We start from the raw sequence: 22,760 nt of genomic DNA on the forward strand, positions 1-22,760 counted from the left end.
ATCGGGGGTCATAAAATATAACAAGCATTATTATCTATCCGTCCATATTATCGCGGTGATAAAGTATTGTCTTTAATAAAACCTTGGACTACATTTGAAACTCTGCTTTGCAAAGTGTGTGTAATCCATATGTGTGTATGTATACACATATCTTTTCCTAATCTATTCTTTCCATACCCTCTTCTTCTTCTACAGCCTGCATTATTAAAGTCCTATCCGTTAGACCATCATAAGTTCAGTCAGTAGAACTGTGTGTGGGTATCATACGTGCTCTGAATACACACACACACACTCAAACAGTGTCCGCTTGACATAGATGGATGTGGAAGGACGTCTGGACGGGGGGACGGCTGCCCCCCCCTTGGGACGCCCGGAGCCGGGGAGCCCCCAGGCATATGTCCCCCCCCCTCCACACCACACACACAAACACACACACACGCCAAGGACATCCTCACATGCACGATTGCATGTTCATTCAGCGGCCCACCAGCACTGCAAGAGTGTGTGCGCGAGTGTCAAAAGTGTAATGGCTTGAATTGTTCTGCCACGGTGTGCATAGGTAGATGTGAATGCAAGGCTGAATGTCAAGGGCTCAACTGTCTCTAGATAAACAAGCAAGCTGGTTTATAAGAAGCACACCGACTCAACACACTGAAGTCGACATAGGCCGTGTGTGAATCCTGTACACGTGTACATTATGTGTAGATTGAATCGATACAAAAAGAAATAAAACACACCTGACACAACCTTGATTCATCTCTTTGCTGTTAGTTTATTTTTTTCCACTTTAATTGTTTAGAAAAAAACCAAAACAAAACCCCCGAACAAGACCGCTCAAGATGGCCGCCGCGTGGAGCCCTAGCTGCAGCTGTCTGGAGCGGCCTCATCTCTCTCTGTTCCTTTTTAGTTTCAATCTCCATGAGAATATGAAAATGAAGGTACGTAGCATTCAGTCGTCACATGACCCCTCGAGGGGGGGGGGGGGAGGTCAAAGGGCGTGGGGGAGGGGTCGCTCCAGTGCTACAGACGCCTCACCCATGTCCAATGTGAGCAAGACACTCTTTGCATAATGAAATTTACTTGGTAGGCGTTTGTGTGGCACATACTAAAAACGTGGTAATGACCACACTTCTGACCCACGTCTCAGCAAGCTAGGTATATATATATATTTGAGATATATATAGTGGAAATACAAACGTTGGTTAATTAAATAGTAGCCTTCAAATCAAATGAAATTAAAAAGCCCAAACGAATTTGAAGTATGAAATAAAATCATCCTGTTGGCAAATGTAAATTGACAGATCAGAGGCGGCACCTTCTAAAACAAAACAAACGTTGTGATCGCTCAAAAACACCACGATGCCGTAGACGACCTGGGTCTTATCTCACCGGACGTGGATTCTTGATGCAAGACAAACAAGATGGACAACAAACAAACAAACTTCAAACCGCCCACAGAAACTCAATAGTTAACACAGTCTTTGAATGTAGTGAGTGTATGTGTGTGTGACTTCACCCTTAGCAATTCAATATGAAGCATTTCCTGTATGTTAATTCCAAAAAACACACGTAGGAAGGCCAACATCTACGCCATACAACCGAAACGACCATTTAGCTAGAACAATTCTGCAGAGACCTATCCCTCTTCCGATTTTAAATATTTTACATCGTAGTAAATATATCGTAATCTAGCGAATACATCATGTCCATTTACAAATGATTAGCAGTCGCACTAGCGTGTTGTTAATATAGCACGCGCACGTTAGCCAGTCCGTTAGAATCACGGGGTATGCAGGACTGCAATAATACCCAGTCACATTTTGCTCGATTTTTTTTCAATATTAGTAACGTTTCATTCGTTTTCTTTTTCACTTTCCTCTTCCCTGTCCGCAGTGGGTGGCTGGATGTGAGTTTACGTCTTAATTTTAACAGAACAATCAAGAGCAGCCTTCACTGGGTCGGGCTGTGCATGCTCGGTGCAAACAACAAGAATGCGCTTACAAAAATGGTGATGGCAGACAAGGCCACTAAGGGTCCGGCGCGTCACCCACTTGGTTTCTCTCCCAGCCGTGGTGGTGCAGTCGCTTGGGTTTCATCAATGCTCGTTCACAACCACAGTTTCAATTTATCTTTCCTTATTTTTTTTTTCCTTCTAAACTTTTAAAAGCAGATCTCCTTTAAAACAGTGCAAAAACAAACGAAAACCTGTGCAATACGGCCTACTACTAGAATATATAGTCGCGTCATCGTTGTAACTTCAAAATAATAATAATACATTAATAAACATGATAAAAAATATATACATAAAAACGACAGCTGGACAGAATACAGAAAGCACCTCCCGGTCCCAACAACAACAACAATAATAATCATAAAAACAATAAAAACAAATTTCCTCAGAGTAAATGTCCTGTTCCTCTTCAGCTCTTTCTTATGAACAACCCCCCCCCCCATTCAGTCCCACATCGCAGCCTTCTCTCTGAGGTCCTTATGTTGGGGAGCCCCAGTGGGGCTGACGTCTAGGTCTGGGGTCTGGCTCTGGCCCTGGGGGCTGGGAGGGAGAAGGGGCTACGTGTGGGGGGGGGGGGGGGGGGGGGGGGGGGGTCAGGAGTGTGCCGTCCCACATGGGTTCAAGCGGGCCATCTGCCACCCCGGCCCAAGCCGTCCTGATCCGCGGGCCGGGCCAGCAGGCCGGCTGTCTCATCCCTGCAGGAAGAAGGGCTTCCCTGCAGGGGTGGGGGGGTGGGGGGGGGGGAACAAAGGCAGGAGGGAGGCGTGGAGGAGAGGGGGTGGAAGTAGGGGTTTGGGGGGGCTGGGAGGGCTGGCTGCCGGCATGGCCCCATGACCCCGCTCCCTGGCTCCAGAGGGAGGCAGACAGACCCATGTCTACCCTTCCTCCATATACCTCCGCCAGCCTGCCAGCCAGCCAGCCAGCAAGCCTCAGAACCACCCTTGGGGGCTACTGATGAGACAGCACTGGGGGTGGGGCGGTGGGGTGGTCGCGTGGGCGGCGGCTGGGGGGGGGCCGGGGGAGGACAGAGAGGCAGACAAAGGGCAGGGAGGAGGGCCGGGCTTTTCTTTTTTTTTTTCTTTTTTACACACAAAGAGAGAAATGAGACATGGAATACCTTAACCCCGTCTCCATCTAGCTCTTCAGGGAGGGGATCCTGATATTCCCCAGCGGACCGGAGGGTCGCCTGCTCTCCAAGCCACAACCCCCCCCCCCCCCCCCCCCTCTACTAACCAGACAAAGAAAAAAAAAAACACTGTTCATTTGCTCTTTTAGCCGTTGGCACACTCCCTTATTTTGTGACCAAGGAACCCCCTACTGGTCGGCCCACAGTCTCCATTTGTGTATTGGGACACACACACAGACTTTTTGTGGTCTACTCCAGGACATAATCATGTCTGACTGGATGGCGCCTCCTGTTACGGCCATTAGGCTAAAATAATGTGGGCATGAATATGCAAATGTTGCAAAACATAATTAAGCTGATTGGCTGGGACGTGTGACTAAACCAATGGGTGATTAAAAGGTTACGGTTATGTTTGAATAGCTCAAAGGAGGGCCGTGTTCGAGGAAAACATTGAGCCGAACATTGGAACAGATCCATTCCCAGGATGGGTTGGAAACAGCACCACCCAAATTAAACACACAACACTGGTATTGAATCAAGTTTAGATTGTGTATTCTGTCATGACATACTTTCTCCCAAAGCTAAATCCTCAATGTCAACAAATTTGGATGTTGTGTTGGGCCAGTTTATTCTTGGGACCCCATCATTATATTTAGTGTGGGGGTAAGAAACAAAATAGCGTCAAAGACAAGAGCATTAAGTGTTGGTGTTAAACCCTGCTTGACTCCATAATGTTCGTCCTATTAATAGCCTTGGCTGTTGATGTTGGCTCAGAGACGCACCAGAGAGCCACTGGCAATTCGTTTCAAATGCAAGGAGCTGTTTATGCTGCATCTAGCGGTTGAGCGAGTCTAGTCCTCAAGAAAAAGCATCTCGATCTCAAAAAGACTATGAGTGGCGACAATATGGCGCACACATCACATTTCCCATATTTCTAAAGTACCTTCTTCCCAAATACAACTTGCGAGAATAGTACGCGCCGCACACCTCCACGGCAATTACGTACGCACTACTTTGCGACGAAATCACACGATTCATTTCCATTGAAATCCACAAATCGGGATATAAGCGCATCGCTGGCTTTGCCGCGCCAATCCGGTCGTCTCCCAGATCAGAGCGGGCTCCCCACGATGCTGCCGACAGGTGTTCCTCATTAAATGTGACCCGGCCGTGTAGAATCCCATTACCTTTCATGGGTTTTTTCATTTTTCTTCCCCCGCCCTCCTTTCCTCTTTTCCCAACAAAGACTAATTAATTTCGTAGTGTGCCACTCATCTGTGCCAAATTGTTTCATGTGCTCGCCGAAGTGTCGGGGAGACGAACGGATACAACAGCCTCCACGATGAGACGCTGACATCGTCCCAGCCATGTTGGGGGAATGGTTTTTTGTAACCTTTTATAGGTTTACGGTCGCAAATTCTGTTATATATTTATATATATTTTTTTTTTTAATCACACCATTAAAATATGCAGATTTTAATATAAAATGTATATATTTCCGTAATTACTGGATGACAAAAAGGTTAAATAATAGAGACGAAGACCAACAAAATTGTAATAAAGTTACAATAAGCCCCGATAGATTGGAAAACTGGGATAGTGGCTTGATAATGGCAGGACTTAAGTCTGATGCCTTGACTGATGTACAGTCTAGATCCAGTCTGGGCCCAGTCTAGGTATTGAATGACTAGTAGTCCAGAGCTCGTAGTCAAGGCCTTGTTTCCAAGGCCTATTTAGCCAATAGGCCCCAAAGCCAAGACATCATACACTGCTAGTCTAGGATTGCAGTCTAGGTCTGGTATCCCAAACCTCAGAGCCAAAGTCTAGTAGTCTAGGACTTTTAGTCTAGGTCTGGTATCCCAAACCTCAGAGCCAAAGACTGTTACTCTAGGCCTCGTGGCCTAGTGTAGTAGTGGTAATGTGCTAGTAGTGTGTATCAAGTCGCAGCATCTCATGAAAGCGTTGAGCCTGCGTAGGACTGCCCTGACCAGGGGTTAGGAACAGGGGGCCAGGGTAAGGGCCAGGGTTAGGGCCAGGGGTTAGGTCCAGGGGTAAGGGCCAGGGTAAGGGCCAGGAGCCAGAGCCAGACAGCATTGAGAGCCAGGGCTCCGTCTAGCCTAGGGTTAGACTTCCCCCAGCGACACAGTACGGGACCTCCTCTCCCATACACCCTAAACTCTCTCTCCCAAAACCCCCTCAACCAGCAGCAGCAGCAGCAGCAGCACAGCCTCCCAGCAGCTAGGTGGCGGCGGTGAGCTTGTGGATGGTGCGGTTGTAGTACTGGGTGGTGAGCGGCCCCAGGGGGTTCCACTGGTGGGCGTGCAGCTCGATGACCTCCATGAGGAGGGAGCGCGTGAGCTGCGACTCGGCCGGGCACAGCATCTTGTCGCGGGCCGCGGCCAGCAGGTCCGTCATCATCTCGGGGAGCTGGTCTTCCAGCAGGCGGCCGGCGCTCTGCAACTAGGGGTCGGAGGGGGGGGGGGGGGGGGGGGGGGTGAGAGGCGATGGCAAGAGAACAACATGAAGGAGGAGGAGAGAGGGGAGATGAGTAGAATTCGGAGGAGTGATGGTGTAGAGGAGGAGGAGGAGGAGGAGGAGGACGCTCTGGGGGGTTTGTGAAGAAGATGCACGATCAGGGGAGAAAATGGAGAAGGTGGAGGAGGAGAGACGAGGGGAAGAATAGCTCCCAGAGTGCTGAACAGAGATGGAGGACAGAATGTAGATCCATCTAATAAAAAAATGTATTTCTTTACAGAGTACAGAGAAGAGAAAACTAAAGGATTGCACAGTGTTGTTTATCCAGCCTGCACTGGTCAGATATGGGTGAAAGGTTAGGATTCGTCTGTGTGTGCGTGTGCTCCCAGTGGCCTGTGTCTGCCGCCCTGTCACTGTGGATACAGGCGAGGCGCATCCCATGCCCTCCAGCCTGTGTGTGCGTTTTCCTGCGGGTCTGTGTGTGTGTTTGTGAGTGCTTCACTGTGCGTGTGTGTGTGTGTGTGTGTGCATGTGTGTTTCTGTTCGCGTATGTGTGTGTCTGTGCTTCTGTGTCGTAGTATGCGCGTGTGCACGTGGAAGCACGCAGCGCAAATATCGAAAAATAAAATAACCAGGCAGTCTGTGAGCTGTTTGGCAAACAGTACTCAACTCACTCTCTCGCTCGCTCTCTCTGTGTCGGTCCCTCCCTCCCTCCCTCCCTCTCTCTGCTGCTCTCTCCGTCTCTCCCCACTTTCTCTCTCCTCCCTATGTCTCTCCTTCGTTATTCATATAAAATTCAAATAAGCTTTATTGGCATGGGAAATAAACGTTTGCATTGCCAAAGCAGGTGAAAAATGACGACAATAGAGAAATATGAGTCAAAAAGTCAAATACTACAAATAAATATATATCTATATCAAAAAGTACACATACCAAAAAGTATAATATTCAATAACAAATACACAAAAAATGTCAAATATGGAATATTAAGAGGATATCAAAAAGTCTCTCCCTATCCCTCGATACGCCTCTTTCTCAGTCCTTCCCCCCTCTCTGAGTTGACGAGCGAGTGCGTTGCTCTCATTTTGCCATCCTGCTCCCGCGACAGTGCATCCATAATTCCACATCAACATCATCATGTGTGCGTGTGTGTGTGAAAATAGAGCATCCCGGCGCTGCTTTCATAATTCAGACACGGTGGGGAGGCCGGGGAGACGAGGATGCAACACAACACGACACGCTGCGTTGCTACGAGGACGGACTCCACACACACACTCAAAGACACATACACTCAAAAAGACACGCACACTCTCACACAAAAAAAAAACACACCCACACAAAGACATACAAACGTGCACAAAGACACACACACAAAACACAAAATATGTATTTGCGAGAAGGGTGGGTTTTCATATTCTTATGAAGTCGTATTTTATTACTAGAGAGAAGACTGGTGTGTGTTCAGTGGATTAGTGTGTTATCCGTTATTGGGGACGACTGCCTAGTTGGAATACAATTCTGATTAATTCATCCTAGCTCCATACCCTAGTGTATAAGGTGTGTTTGTGTGTTTGAGTGGGTGAGAGTGTGTGTATGATAGTGCATGCTTGTCTGCAATGGTGTGTGCGTGTATGTAGGCAAGCGTGTGTGTGTGCATATGTGTATGCCCGCATGTGTGCATTAATTTGCTTGCATTGGTGTGTGTTTGTTGGCGTGTGAGTGTGTGCATGTATAGGCCCCGTACCTCCATAGAACAGCAGATGACAGCGTCTTCCTTCACGTCTGTGGACTCCAGCAGCTAGGAGACATGACAACAACAAACACCATGAGACTAGGCATTACCTACCACCACCACCACTGTAGATGACACAAAAGACCACTGGGGCCCAGAGAGCTTCATACTGCACATGATGCACCATACCGCCAACGCATTCAGGAGCCCTATTCACAATACCCCCTATATACACTGTACACAAGGAGGGGGAGAATCAGGGCCCACGTGTGGATGTGTGAAATCTAGTCAACGCAACAGGAACATATGCACAGCGCACGCAACAACAGATTGGTTGTTGGGGGCTGCACGCTTATGACAAGAAGGATGAATGTGAAGATTTTGCTCGCAATTGTGACAATTATTCATTGTGATTGACAGATTATGTCTTCTATTCATATTCTGTGGCACAGAATACAGTCCACATTAAGAACAAAAGCCGAGTTGATACGGATGCAGTCTGATTCTGATGTAACAGGCAAACAAAATTCATGATGTATTTCGGATAATATTACTGTGATAAAAAATGAAATAAAATGAATTGCGACCTTTCCCGCTAAACTCAATGCAGAAGTCCAAGTTGTGATTTATAATAATATGCATTTAATTGAGCAGCCCTATTTGCTTTGATGCGATTTACTGGCATCCCGTATTCTGGCCGCATTCGTATGAGAGAACTGAGGAGTTGGCAAGTTGTTGCTGGAATGTTGACATAGACGTGACAGTTGTGTGTGTTTGTGTGTATACATATACACATGTATATATATAAAAAAAAATATATACACATATATATATGGGAGTGTGTTGGAGATTGGCAAAGAATAAAAGCAAGTCGGACCCTTGTTAATGTCGCCAAAGGTTAGTTAAAACTCTGGGCTAAGCTCTGGAAGGCTGTGTATGAGTGCATGAGTGTGTGTTGCAGAAATAGATGGTTCGGATATGGTGGGTAAAGAAGAAAAGAAAACGCCAATGGAACATTGTCAGATATGGATTAAACTGTGACCCTTTTCTTGGCCAAAACCTCCACAACAAATGCTTTAAGCAAATATATACAATTGGTATTTATTAACACAGCAAGTCTGATGCAGTAAACCAGTTAGGTTTGCCTTTACCAAACTCACTATCCATTTGGTCTGTTATGCTTCTGTAGTACAAAAGACACATCATAGGGAATGTACTTCGCTGCCCTCTGGTGGTGGTAAATATATGCATGCATCTTTATGGGAACTCACCTCTCGCAGGCAGGTGTATATGGGCAGTACTAGGACCCTGAAGGGCTCCCCAGCGCTGCTCCTCATGGTGCCGAACACCTCACAGAGGAAGGTGATGAAGCCCAGCCAACCTTCTACGTCCGCCTGCTGCAACTCCTCCCTACGGGCAAAGTCTTTCTGTGGACGGACAGCGGGCAGAAGTACAGGGGTGTTAAGAGAATATTGAACCACACCTGAGCGTCATGATCCTAAGGGGTTGTCATTACTGTATTGATCTTTAATCACAACAATATTGATGTTGAATTAAGGGATTGTAAGGGAAGAGCTGGTCTGCAGTGTTGGACACAGAAGTATTGCACGAGATACTGTTTTCATCACACAATGTACAATACAGAAGTTTGAATGGGATTACTGAACCCATATTTCACCCTCATGTTTACAGATTATCTGAAGAAATCTCAACCTTGTAGAAGAGAATTTAGTCGTAGATCTTTTTCCTATACCAACACAGTATAAAAAAATAATACCCGCACAATGAAAGACGTACAGACTGGCATGGTCGAGATGTATAGAAATATATACAGCAAGAGATGACCAACCGAATGTATGCACTGATCACTTACAGCAACACACTCAATGTACTACCACAAAGTCAATGCTCATATTCAACGGCACTCCTGCACTTTATATCTATAACACTGAATTCTATCTATTCCCAGTTTCCACAACCCTCATCCCTACAGTCATTTACTATGTCATAATTGCCCTCATTCATGCCTATTTAAATAATTAAACATTGTTGTATGCAAACTTTGTTATGTTTGCTGCCATGTCGTAAATGTTCCACTGTTCAGAATGACTGTGTTATATTGTTCATTTGATTAATTAAATACGGACCCTGAAGAAGACTATAAAAATGGTGAAGGCTGCACACCAGCAGCAGCACCACCACCACCACTGGCAGCAGCAGCGTTCCCATGGTCTACTCTACATAATTGAACGCCAAAAGTAGGAGGAGTCAGAGGTAGGAGCCGATGCATTGCTTCATGAGGCACGTGTGTAGCGGTGGTTAAGCGTTTGCGCTGGCAAGGGCATTGCTCGCCATTATGATCCTCAACGCTCCTCTAATGGAATTTACAGTAGGTGGTACACATGTTAACCCTGCCGCTAAAAGCACTCCACTTTAAATATGTATTCAACTCATTTCCATATTTCCTTTTCCCCGACACAAAAGAGGATCAGCATATGCTAATTTGCTTAAGAAGTAAAGGGCAATATAGTGAGCTGATCTAAGGCAGTACAATTGGAGGGGATTAATATAAAGGTTAATGCGTAATGCACGTTTGGGTGGTTTAATATGGGACATCAAGTATTTATTACCTCCTCTGTGAAGACCGATACGTCTGTGGTGTTCAATAAACCCTTTCATTGCTAACTTACACCTGAGGCCCGTACACAAGAACCAAAGCATACATGTGTATCCGCTACCGACATGAACGGCCTGATGATATGCACACACCAAGCATGAACCTTTGAGAAACAACTTGAACAGCGGGGTGATATCCAACACACACACACACACACGCCCACACAGACACGACTAAACAACTTCAGAGGCCTCGCACATGCATCCTAAAACACCAGCGTGGTACTTCACGTATGCACGACACCTAATTAAAACCCACACAGGCGAGACAAGAATGGAGACGAAACAACCCTGTAGAAGCAGAGGCGGGATCGGTGGCACACTGAAGCCGGGGTCAGGGGACGAGTGCATAAGAAAACTTTTTTTTTTTTGATATATAAACGAGCCACAAATAAAACATGAAGCAGGTGAAATAATGATGCTCCAAAAGTATTTAAGCAGGCGGCAACTACACCCTGTTGTCTGAAGCATAATAAATGAAATCGGACAGGCGGTAATTGCTTACATATGGCGGAAAGAGCAGAGAGCGGATGGGCGTCAGTGTGCATCTTCCACAGAGCCCTATAGTCCCTTATGACATGCAGACTCTTTTAAAAGGCATTAAGCCAAAATGTCACAGGCCGGCAGGGGGTCTGAACTGGGCGAGAATACGGGGGGGGGGGGAGAGAGACAGAGGAAGACAAACACCAACTACCCAGGAAGGAAGGAATCAAGGGAGGAAGGGAGGTGGATAAAACGAAGGAAACAAAGGAGGCACAACGATAGAGACAGATTAAGGGAAGGGTTCATCCCCTCTTGTGCTCGCTCTGATTGAAAACAAAAGAAATAATGTAAGGCTGTCCCTGCCGACGAGACCGAGCAGGAGAGAGGAGAGAAAGGAAGCAAGAAGGTGGGTGTGGTGAAACAGCAGGGGGGTAAACATTTAGCCATTGTGTGGATCTACCGACAGTAAGGGGATGTTGTGTGTTATGTGTTGCATATATATCTGCGATTTTTCCCCCGGTTTCCACACGTTTGCGCCTTTTTCTGTAGTGTGAATGTCTGGTCGATCTGCAGAGAGAAGCCCGGGGGGGGGGGGGGGGGGCTCACCCATTTCTGGGTGAGGGGAGAAGACAGGAGGGGAGATGACGCGAAGGGAGGGGGGGGGAGAGGTGGGGGAGGAGGGGAGGGTGGGAACATGCAGCTCAGAGGGAAGGGGAGCTGACGGGGAATGAGGAAGACGAAAAACAATACATGGCTGGGGGTTGTTTTAATTACCGCTGGGAGTCTGGAACTGTTTGTCTGAATACAAATGGGTGGGCGGAGGTGAGTGGAGGGGGTGGGGTGGAGATGGTGGGGTGGAGGTGGGGGCAGGGCTGTTTGTTTAAGAACCAGGATGAATCCATGCAGACACCGTCCCTTTCCTCGGGGGGGGGGGGGGGGGGGGGGCAGAGACAGGGACGGTGATTGGATGGCCTTGCCATTGACATTTCCCGGGCGTCACACACACACAGCGGGTGTCCATCTGCTAGGGCTGCAGCTCGCTCCCCAGCACCCGACGGCAATAACACAAACTACAAAGATGACTTTGTCAAGTTTTCCGCGGCACACACTCATTGAGCCGCCGCCTTTGGAAGTGGAAACTCGCACCACTCTGGTGGCGACCGCACAATATGAATCTATGTTCAAAAAGTGACAAAAAGCGGCTGCTTTTGAACTAGAGCACAATGTTTGCTTTAGACTTTGGTGACGCAACGTGCACAGGACTTTCCCTGAGGGCTGTGCTGAAGACCCGGCCTTTGTCTCGGGTACTGTTTCGGTCTGGTGTGCTGAAAGTTCAGAAGATGGCGCAACCGAAACACTGCCCCGAACCAAGAGTGTTCTAGTGATTTGAGGATTTGCTAGAACCTCATGGGAGGTACTTACAAAGGTTCTAGGAAAATACAAAGTCATTTTATTTCACGTATCTATCTAACGTTTGTAGGTTCTTCGAATCAATAAAATAAGATGTGCTTCATCAGACCACAGACGGGAAATTTTAGTTTGGCAAGGAATCTCGCTAAATTATCTAAAGGAACAGGAAGGACAGACTGCATTGACACAGACAAGGCCAATCAGTATTTCTTTAATAAGTAGCAGGTCCACGACCAGCCCTCCCCCATCCCCCTCCCCCCTCCCCCAGCCCCGCTCACCTGCAGCATGTTCAGCAGCAGCGACCTGAACTTGGTGCCCTCCACCATGAACAGCGCCATCTTGTCGCAGAGCTTGGCGGCGGTGGCGGCGAAGCTGCGGTCCGCCGTGGCCGTGCCGTAGAGGGTGGCCACCACCTGGGCCAGGGACTCCTCGCAGCGCGCCGAGCCCTGCGCCTCCTCCATGAAGGAGGTCAGCTGCTGCTCAACGCCGCTGCTGTTGCTCCTCATGCTGTTGAGCAGCTCCACCAGGCGGTCCATGCGCTGCGAGCCCGCGCCTTTGCCCACCACGCACGCTTCGTCCTGGGGGGTGGGGGGGAAGGACCACGGTGAGAAGGTGAGGTGCCGGGGGTTACTGGGTTCGATTCCCCGATGACTTCGGCTGGACCTGTAGGCTTAATTCAGCAAGGTGTCCGAACTCCCCTGCACTGTCTCTTTAAAAATGGGTTTAATGAATTCACTGGATTGAGTTACACCTTACTTACTTCTTAGATATCTGCTAAATAAGATATTAGGAATAGATATTTTTTATGTGTGTGCGGGCCATTCTCCAACATTCATAATTCTGTAGCTATGAGCATAAAATATAGAAATAAACGATTCATCGGGACTGGCTTTCTGGGTGCGTGATAAGAATGTGATTTTGGTAGTGTCTGCAGAGAGATGTGAACTTGGTGACATAACATGATGCTGAAAAGGCAGATGGTGAAAATAGACAGAGGAGGCCTGCAGGACTTGGCACGCATGTACGCACCCCTCAGAGTAAGGTTCGCTGGAAGGTATTCAGTTATGCCCATGTCTGGACAGTTATGCACTACATGCGTTGTGCTTTTTCCCCTCACGATCCGTACAACGTCTATACTTGGCAGAACTCAATAGAACGACTATTATACGGCTTCTTGTTCACCTTGTTCGAGAACGGAGGGTTACATATAAAAGGGTGAGAGGCGACCTAGACACCCAATGAAAACGATCACATTCCATCACTGTTTCTTCGTGCCAACACACAATGGGTGGAATTCCGATGAAGTGAAACACTCAACTTTCTACAATAAAGACGAATGTACACTGCCATTGTGCGGTGAACTATGCTCAGACGATGCGTCTGAACATAGTGGACACAAATCTCAATGCAAACCTTCAGAAAGGTGTTCAAAATACAGAGGCAAGTAAGGTAAGAAGCTGTCGCGCTACCTTGTCCTTTAGCCTCCGCCTCAGCCGCTCCTTCGACGACTGCAGGAGGGTGACTTTGGGGCAGCCCGACCGCCCCTCGCTCCCCCCGTTCCCCCCGCTCTGTGGTCTCGGTGGTGCCGGCTGGGGGCTGGGGGACTCCTGACTGAGCGCCCGGTCTCGGCAGGAATTCTGATTGGCCCTGGGCCCGGACGGAGCGGGGTCGTGGGGGGCTTCCCCTCCGCCGCCGCCCCGGTGGTCCTTTGGTTCCAGCCGGGGGGTTCTGCTGTGGTCGCCGCTCCTTACATTCTCCACCGCAGGCGTCTCGTTGTCTTTGGTGGTTGTGGCGCTGCCGGAGGTGGGGGTGGTGGTCCTGGGCGGGGCTCCCCTGTCCCCCGTGGGGCTGCCCTGGCCGTGGCCCGGGCCCTTCTGGTTGTACTGCCAGCGCCGGGTCTGGCTGTAGCCGTGGTGTGGCGGGCCCCCGTGGCGCTGGCCATAATGGCCCCCTCCTTGGTTCTGACGCAAGGGCCTGCCGTTGCCATTGTTCCTGCTGTCTCCCGATTGGTCCTGTGGTTGGTGGTGGTCTTGATGGTGGTGGTTGTGGTGGTCTTGGTGGTGGTGGTGGTGGTGGTGGTGGTCTTGGTTCGGGGAGAGCTGCTGCTGCTGGGATGACGGATCCCTCTGGTGCTGCGGGGAGTGCTGCTGTGGGGGAGGGGGCGCTTGGTTCTGGTTCTGGCTCTGGCCCGTCTTGCCGGGTCCCTGTGGTCGCTGCTGTCTCCTGGAATGAGAGGGGGGTGGAGTTAGCCACATGGCTTTGGCGGTTGTGGCGGCGCTGGGGCTGTCCGGCATGCATGCCCCCTCACCTCTTGCAGCGAGGCTAGCCCGGCACACACTGACGAGACCAGCCCTCTGTGTCACAGTGTGTGTGTGTGTGTGTGTGTGTGTGTGTGTGTGTGTGTGTGTGTGTGTGTGTGTGTGTGTGTGTGTGTGTGTGTGTGTGTGTGTGTGTGTGTGTGTCACGCTGGCGCGCGGTCATCCATCTGTTATGGATACGCTAAAGCTGCCTCTCTGGTCCCTAATGCCTCCTTTTCCCTCCTCCATTTTAGCCTTGTGCAGCTTACCATGGATCCCGTGAAATATATACATTTTAAACCAGATACCACTTTAAAACAACCAAGAAATAAAAAATTAACTATTTAATTTCGATTGAAAGTAATGCTTTGGGAACAGAGTCAGAAAACTAAAGCAGCCATAAATAAAGTGCTTTCTTCTACATTTATGTTGGATACACAGTGACCTATTTTAAACTTTGCTTCTACAACGTTGCGTCCCTAGTCCATCTCCTCTACCCTATCCTTATTTCCATCATGGCAACATAACCGGTCTTGTTTTCGAACCCACCCATTCTGTACCACCGCCGCCTTGCAAGAGTGAATGGCTGCAGTTCAACTCAAACACCATATGAAAAGAGCCTCCCTAAAGGCATCCTCTCACGCTGTAGAGATGGTAAACCGCACTCCAGCCAACATACACACGGCGCTACAGTATGTCCGAGTCCCTCTGTTGTGCGTTGAGGTTACCTCATCCTCCGCCGCTCTGTCATTTGGCTGTGCTGCTCGTGGGACAACACACCGGCATATGTTCCCTAGGATTAGTCACACCGTAGGGGGGAGGGGGGCCCTGTCCCATCCGCCACCCTATTGCGTATGGTGGGCATATCGGACTTAGTCTTGTGATTAGAATTCGAGCTTCGTAGGTTGGTTGGTTTTGAATGAATGCCTCTCTAGAGGCGCGGGTTAGATTCCGTCCTGCGGTTCCGATGATACGCGTGATTCACTCTTTTTCTATTCACAAAAAGCTTTATGTGAAGTATAACTATGGATAATTGGGTGGATGTGTGACGTCAGTTCTGACCTATATACACCTACACTCTGGGGTGGGACGGGTTCAGCCTGCTAATTGGTCTGCCGGTGAACACCCGAGGTGAGTGCGAACTCGCGGATCAACGTGTCTGTGCCGAAGACAACTTGTTCTTCCGGCCTGTTCTCCAAATGACTACCATTATAATCTGAGGCTGCGGAACACCCTAGTTTCAAGGGGGCTGGCGACTGTCAATGGCATGCATATAAAAACGAGACGTATGCAAGGAGCTGACAAAGAAATGAGACAGAAATCTATATTTAAATTTAAAAGTGACAGCCTGCCAGCCTTAGGAACAGACATGTGTTTGCATGACGTATGCACCTTATTAGCTGGTTGCATTCGGAAATACCATCAGATAGGTCAAAGTTTCCGCAGGTATTCTGGCTGTAAGGAAAGCAAGCTTTCCTGTTCTTATCCACACAGTAGCCATATTTTTACCCAGACTGCTGTTGAAGTTGCCATGAAATTACCATGGGGTGCCAATTTCTACACCCAAATGCCTCCGACCGCAGGCGATGGAAACAAACGGGGTCAGTGTATCCCGCCTAATACAGGACGTCCATGGGAGCAACGGGGAGAACAGACTGGATGCTGTGTGCTCATAGAGCAAGACGTCCACTTTAATAGTTTATACGTGGCGGTATACATTTCCATTCGCTTTAAGCAGAACTCCTACATAAAAGACGGGGACCGCCCAGCGGAGCCAAATGATTCAGAGGGAACATGTGAAGCGATCGTATGGTGGGAAAAGGGCTAGGGCGTGTGACATAACATGATTGTTGTGTTACACGGTCTCCCACTAAATGTTCTCCCGTTGAACTTCCCTGGGAAGTTATTTTTGGACGTGATTCTGATGTTCTGGCTAAACTCAAGTCCAACTGAGAGCCCACACAAAATTAGCTATTCTGGTAAATGAGAATAGCTAAAAGATAACAAAGAAATGATGGTCATTGTGCGGTCAGGACTAATTTCAATCGCATAGCTTATGTGTTCAATATAATACATATATGTCTGATATATATATATATATATGTATCTTTTTTATTAATGATGGTGAAGTCCTGTGAATGAAGAGACGGTTGTCTTCCAAAATAAATCTAGTAGATTGACAGTTTAAGCACAGCTAAGTTATTCCCAATTTCTCAGAGAAATGCACACTAAACCTGCATTGCCCTCCTCACATAAGTGAGACAATTTCCAAGTTCCTCCACATCAGTTCCAGATCTGCCCAGTTCCCTCACTCGACAGTTTAACCAATCAGGAATCGCTTGAGCTTCAAAGGGTGCCAAGAACCAATCACATGCCGCCCCTACCGGGCAGCTATATTGAAGCATGACGGCTATACCAGATACCCTATTCAATCCCATTTCTTACACTACCTTTCTAAAATAAATCTGTATTTAAACGCTCCAACTAAAAGCATCTGCAGTCTCACAGGTCTATGGAAATCTGCCAAATACATATTTCAATTTACATTTCAATACATTTTAACTGCATTAATGAGGCTATAAGTCCTACTTTCCATATGTAGGAGGTGCAGACATTCATGCAGAATGTCTTGAGCAGATCTTTGCATACTAGTCAAGCACAAACTTCTCTTCGTTTTTTGTAGTGTGTGTGTGTGTGTGCGTGTGCACGTGCGCGCGATATGTTTGTTCGCATGTACGATTGAAGCCTTCTCCGGCGGGCCTTGAGGAATCTCTAAGGCTCCAATTATATACCTACATATCCACACCATAGTTGTGCTGCGTGTCATCACCTAAAGCAACGCTCCCTCACACAGGGCTGTGAGCCCCCGAGGCCGGCACTGGATGCTAAACGTCTGCTGTTTGTTTCCACTGTTTACATCAGACCAAAACCAGCCCCCCCCCCCCCCAATAGTATTCTCGTGTCATGGGAGGGGTTGGCCCCTTTGTTTACCACGCGCACACACAAACCAAGACGGACAAGCGTGTGTGTATTCGCACGCAGAGAACGGGCTGATCAATAAAGCTAGAGATACGGCCCCCTTACCAAACCAGACCATCTCTAAATCACAGTGACAATAGGTCTGGTAGTAATCGTACGATTCTTATCTGTAGCTGGTTGGAGCGCACGCACGCACGCACACGCACACACACACACACACACACACCTCTCTTTTGCTTGTTCTCCAAAAGGCTCTGAGATACAGTCTGAAATAACCTTTCTGCTCCTGCCCAGCAGCACTTAACCTCTGGAGAAGCAGAAGAAATCAGGCCTTTATTTTCTCTCACTTCTCTCTCCCTCTCCTTCGCCCACACACACACACACACACTTTACCATGAGATCCAGGCCGAGCGAGACTAATTGTAGAACTTATAATGGCAACGTCACTATATTTTCACCTTTTTTTCTTCAGCCACTTTCTTGTGGCACTCTTTGCCTGACCTTGCCCCGCACGCACGCACACGCACACACACACACACACCATCAGCCAGACGACTGGACCACTTTCAGCTATAAGAACTCCCTTGATGGCATAGGACCCCCGATGACCAGAGACTTGAGAGCGGTAATGCTTGGTCCATCTTTCAGCGAGCGTTTCATTCACCTCCGCGATCCGGTGAAAATAACCTTTGTGCATCGCAATCCATCGGCGAGGTGACGGGTGAAGCTTTCAGGTGAGGCCTTGATAAAACATGCACAACTATGAACTAAAAGGAAAAACTGGTGCTGGGGATGCCCAGGGTACTGCTGGCTGTCCGTATAGACACACGCTCTCGCTCTCTCTCCAGTCACAGTTCCTCTCTCAAAGTGTAGACAAGAGCCAACCAATGCAAAACAGAGGAAGTGGGGAGAGACTAAGGAGAAGTAGAGCGCACTATAGAGAAGTATTGTGGGAAGGAGGAGAAAAAAAAAAAAAAAAAAAGAGGCTTTTTCAGGGGTGAATGTTTGTTTATTTACCCCCGGAGCCCCGCCAAATGCTTCATGCTCCGGATATATTCAAAACACACACACACCACTAACTATACGTCTTGTGTGGGTCCGTTTATAGCCAGGGCATACATCACGCACTGGTCTTTGCGAGGCTCGAATGTCGTTCACATGATGGTAGAGAGAGAGAGCCGGCTCGGCGGTCTGGCCGAGGGGTGGAGGAGGTGGAGGAGGTGGTGGTGGTGGGGATACTGACCTGGCTGCTGAAACTTGGCGCTGTCCCCCCGGGCCTGTAGGCAGCAGTATGGTGATCTGGTCCCTGCTAAGCGGATCAACAACTCTACAGGCGGGGGAGGAGCAGGAGGAGGAGGAGGAGGAGGGCGTTCCATTGGAGGGGTTTGAAGGGGACAAGGAGAACCATGAGAGACGGGTGGAGCAGGGGAGCAGATGGATGCAGAGGAAGCAAGGCCAAGCATTGAGGAGTGAAGGAGGAAGGAGTGAAGGAGACGCTGCAGGAGAGTGTGAGGAGACCGCGGTGTTAGGAGAATAATAAAATAAAAGGAGGAAACTAATGAACTAAATCTAATGGTTACTACTTTACTGATTGTCAAATTAAAACTACAGATATGGCCGACAGGATATTGAATGAAGGAGAGTTCAGATGATGGCGAGATAGGGGGAGGGGCCCAAAAGCGGGAGGTGCATGACCAGGCCTTCCAATTGGTGGAACCAGGGGGGGAGAGAGGGAGGGAGGGGAACCCTCATAGGCAGACCAATTAACCTGAACCCCCTCAAGGCATCGTTGGTGGCAGGGTGGCAATGAAAGAAGACCCTCCAACCTTCATCCTTGCTACATTTCCCACAGTGTGTCTATAAGTCGCCCGTTTGAAGTTAACCGTCTGTTTTTAACGCTGCAAAGTGTGGGCTGTTGCTTTTTGCTTCTTTCTTCCCTTGCGTAACGTCTTTGTTCTTAAGGAAACAAGCATTATCATAACAGCAGAGGAGGTGCTGCGGACCCTTTTTCTTTTTTGCAGAGTTTCACTGCGGATTGTCGCGAGATTAAAGCGAGACACAGGAAGAAGGTTGCGGTGAGACTGCTGCCTGGCATGAACCAGCCAGTGCTCATTAGCCAGACGCTGCACGCAGTACTGCAGTCGCCATGTGACATTGATGTGAGTGAGCTTAACGCTGATTGGCATACAATTTGTCAAAATACGGTTGTCAAAATAGCGGCGCGTATTATACAATATCCTGCCGTTAAGAGGTAAAGTGTGGTCCCAGTTATAGGAGGAGGAAACAAATTTGCCAAGGATATACATTCTCCTATATTTCTGGAGATACAATCCCTGAAAGTGAAATGGAATCGATTTGATTCAATTTCCTTTTCATTTTATTCATTCAAAAGCTGTTTTATTTTTTGCTATTAGCGCCTCAGGTGTGACAGACCACAGTCAAAAATGTGTGACGCCCTTCTTGAAATAAATTACGTTTTCATTTTATTATTCTTATGGCGAGAATAGACAAGGGCTAAAGGCGACGGCCATGTTTTCTCCTCGGGAGCGAGTGAAACGGCAACATAGTCCCGTAAATCACAACAGTAAATCACAAAATGTCAAGCATGCGTTGATGGGTCTTTCTTAACTACAAACACATGCGGCGCCGTGCCCCTCTATTCCCCCCCCCCCCTCTCTTCTTTAGTTCTTTTACTGCATGTGTAACTCTCCTTAACCTTTCTGCCTCGGTGTCTGGTCGTCTCAGTGGCCCCGGGGGCAGTCAAACAGTCGGGCCCGACCGCAGAACTACTCAGCAGGCACCACAGGAAGTCAAGTCATGCCATTACTTTTCTGTCTCTCCTCCCCCCCCCGCTCCCCTGGTTGTCCTTTGATGTGGAACCAGGACGCGCCACTTAATGCACAACACACCCAAAAGTCCTTCAGGTGTTCTGTTGAAGATCGACACACGATTTCGGAGCAAACACTGCGCTATTCCTGGTCCCGAATGACCCGGAATTCAGAGTACACACTTAAACTATTGGCCTTATTTCATGTGCAGAATGCCAACAAGCTATAACTCACAATCCCCGGATATATCCGTCAAGCTGGCACACACACCCAGCGGGTCCTCATGGGGCAAGTGACTGACACACCTGGCTGTGTTCGCTTTCTTGAGCATTAAGTTTCACTTAGGCAGCAAGTTACAGTTTGGTGGAAACGCTATGCATGTTAATGTTACTTATTAAGTATTAAGGCTCATTAGTTCTCTCTCTCTCTCTCTCTCTCTCGATACAAGGCTTCAACAGACAAACGCATAATAACATCCCTATGGATCCACTGACTGGAGGAGATGGGGCACTGCAAGTACTGAAACAGCTCAAGGACAGCCCCACCAAAACAGATGCCAGCACGCGGGTTTACACTTCTGCACCTTCACTAAACTGCCATCTCCTGTTGACTGTCATCACACCCTGATTGTTTCCTTTGAAAAAGGCTTCATTTGACTTTAATCTGGGTTTTCCAAGAGTGGTGAAAGTGTTGAAATTGGTATTCTACATAGCATCTTACAAAGTATCAAAGAGTGGCTGTTTTGTACCTGCTGAATTTTACTAAGTAATTATAGCCATCATTCTTTTCAAGACAACTGAGAATATACACATCACGCGGCCGCCATGTACAATAAATCACTTTTCCGTTCATCAGTGAGAAAGTTGGGTAATACACATCGTTTGGGACGTTTCCTCCTCAACACCGTGAACATTGCATTTGGCATCGGTACGCCTTTGCCCGCACTGAGAATTAAATATTCATGGCTACGCAACTTGAATATGCCCTTAAGCCTTCATGCCAACACCCTTCTCCTCTGAAGTAAGACATCCAGAACATTTGCATATTCTTGCATATTGGACCGTGAACATTTCCATTTAACCGTGACATCACACATCTGGTCTGGAGTGTGTGTACGATCTCTATGAAGTCTGAATTCTAGGAACTGCAGAATATACCTTTTCAGCGATGGGCCAGTGATAGTATAACTGTGATTTCAAAACGTGGGATGGCCATTATTAACATGAATAGAACATTTTAGATGTATAGAACATATAGAATTATATAAATAGAACATAATGGAATATATGTGCACGCCAGCATGCCTATTCTGTTTCCTGTGACCATGAGGCTGATCAATATTCCTCAACGAACAATTTGTGCAGCATCACTTTTCTATACCTGGTAATGAAACTATTGGGTGTTTCCTCTGAGAAAAAAAGCAACTCCAAGCAGGCGGAGGTCCAACATTCACATTTTTGGGGAACCCTCCCACCCTGTGTATAAACCACCCAGAAGAGTGAAACCCCATTGTGCAGGCGCAAGACATCCAGCGAGCGGGTGAGTGCGTTAGCTCCAGGAACAGAGGGTTAAAACGCAGTGAGCTCCAGAGATGTGCAGTGAGGATACCCGCACAGTGAGAGCCGAGGAGCCGCAGCGACACAAGGCAGGCCAGGGAGAGTTGCAAACAGAGGATTGAACATTGATTCTGCAGTTATGTCATACACGTCGGTTGAAAATGTGGCACGGTTATTAGCACAACACTTGATTCTCTGGTGCGTCGGCAAGCCCAGCCACGGACGCATTAGTGAATAACTCAGTAGTGAACTATGCACTTGATTGCACCCCAAAACAAACAACAAAAAAACATAGGACCGATTGTTCTTTCCACTTTATGGAAGAAAAAAATGAAAGGATTGAAATGATGTGATTTTCTCCCCCCCCCCCCCCTGTTCTAGTCTAGGCTAGGTTTCCTCTTTTTATCCACAAAGACGCCCCAAATATTTTCATTCTTGTGTGTTCCTTAGCAACTGAATAAAAAGTTTTTCCAGGGACGGAGGTTGAGGAGAGAATAGCAGAGGGTAAGAGAGAGAGGGATGGAGGGAGGGAGACACTATAGAGACAGATAACGGAGAGAGGGAGAGACTATAGAGAAAGATTAGAGGAGAGACAGAGAGATACAGAGACAGCAAGAGAGACAGAGAGAGAGACAACGAGTCAGATATTATAGAGAGAGACAGAGACAGATACAGAGATAATAGAGAGACAGAAAGAGAGAGGGAGGGAGAGACTATGGAGACGGATAATATAGAGACACAGAAAGAGAGACTATACAGCCAGAGATAATAGAGAGAGAATTATAAAATATATTTTTTTAAACTCTGGGTTTGAATGAAGTCAGAATGGGGTCACATAAGACCTCTGAATCTTCCTGAGTTCTGGAGCTACATGGTTTAAAGCAGTCTGCCAGTGGGGCACCGTAAGCCCTTCGCAGAGACCATTTTTCATTTCAACTTTGCTAACTCAATTTTCTCTTCCACAAGATTCAAATCACCCAGAGAGAAATATCCAAAATACAAAGAAGGCCTAATATCCTGGCCAAGACAACCTCCATGCCGAGGTTTGCACCAAAACCTCAGAGAAAATAATAAAACCAAACAAAAGAGGAAATTATTTCCCTGCTCTATTCCCCTGAATGCAGTGTGTGTGTGTGTGTGTGTGTGTGTGTGTGTGTGTGTGTGTGTGTGTGTGTGTGTAAAAGAGG

The 22,760-nt window shown here is 47.8% G+C and overlaps 1 protein-coding gene across 2 annotated transcripts in view; it reads right to left on the reverse strand.

Moving 5' to 3' along the window:
• Positions 1-748: 748 nt before the first annotated feature.
• The window catches only part of ctif (CBP80/20-dependent translation initiation factor), a 38,481-nt gene continuing 16,469 nt past the window's right edge, over positions 749-22,760 (reverse strand). Inside the window, exons 8-13 of one of the 2 annotated variants that reach the window (XM_030342301.1) lie at positions 18,433-18,516; positions 13,383-14,136; positions 12,192-12,491; positions 8,616-8,771; positions 7,357-7,410; positions 749-5,597 (exon numbers count right to left, since the gene is read on the reverse strand). In XM_030342301.1, coding sequence (XP_030198161.1) covers positions 5,376-5,597; positions 7,357-7,410; positions 8,616-8,771; positions 12,192-12,491; positions 13,383-14,136; positions 18,433-18,516 — 1,570 coding nt within the window. In that variant the 3' untranslated portion in view covers positions 749-5,375. The remainder of the gene's footprint in view (positions 5,598-7,356; positions 7,411-8,615; positions 8,772-12,191; positions 12,492-13,382; positions 14,137-18,432; positions 18,517-22,760) is intronic. The other variant, XM_030342302.1, reaches the window with a different exon arrangement.

Source organism: Gadus morhua, chromosome 19 (genome assembly GCF_902167405.1).
Source record: "Gadus morhua chromosome 19, gadMor3.0, whole genome shotgun sequence".
NCBI classification, from domain to species: Eukaryota; Metazoa; Chordata; class Actinopteri; order Gadiformes; family Gadidae; genus Gadus; species Gadus morhua.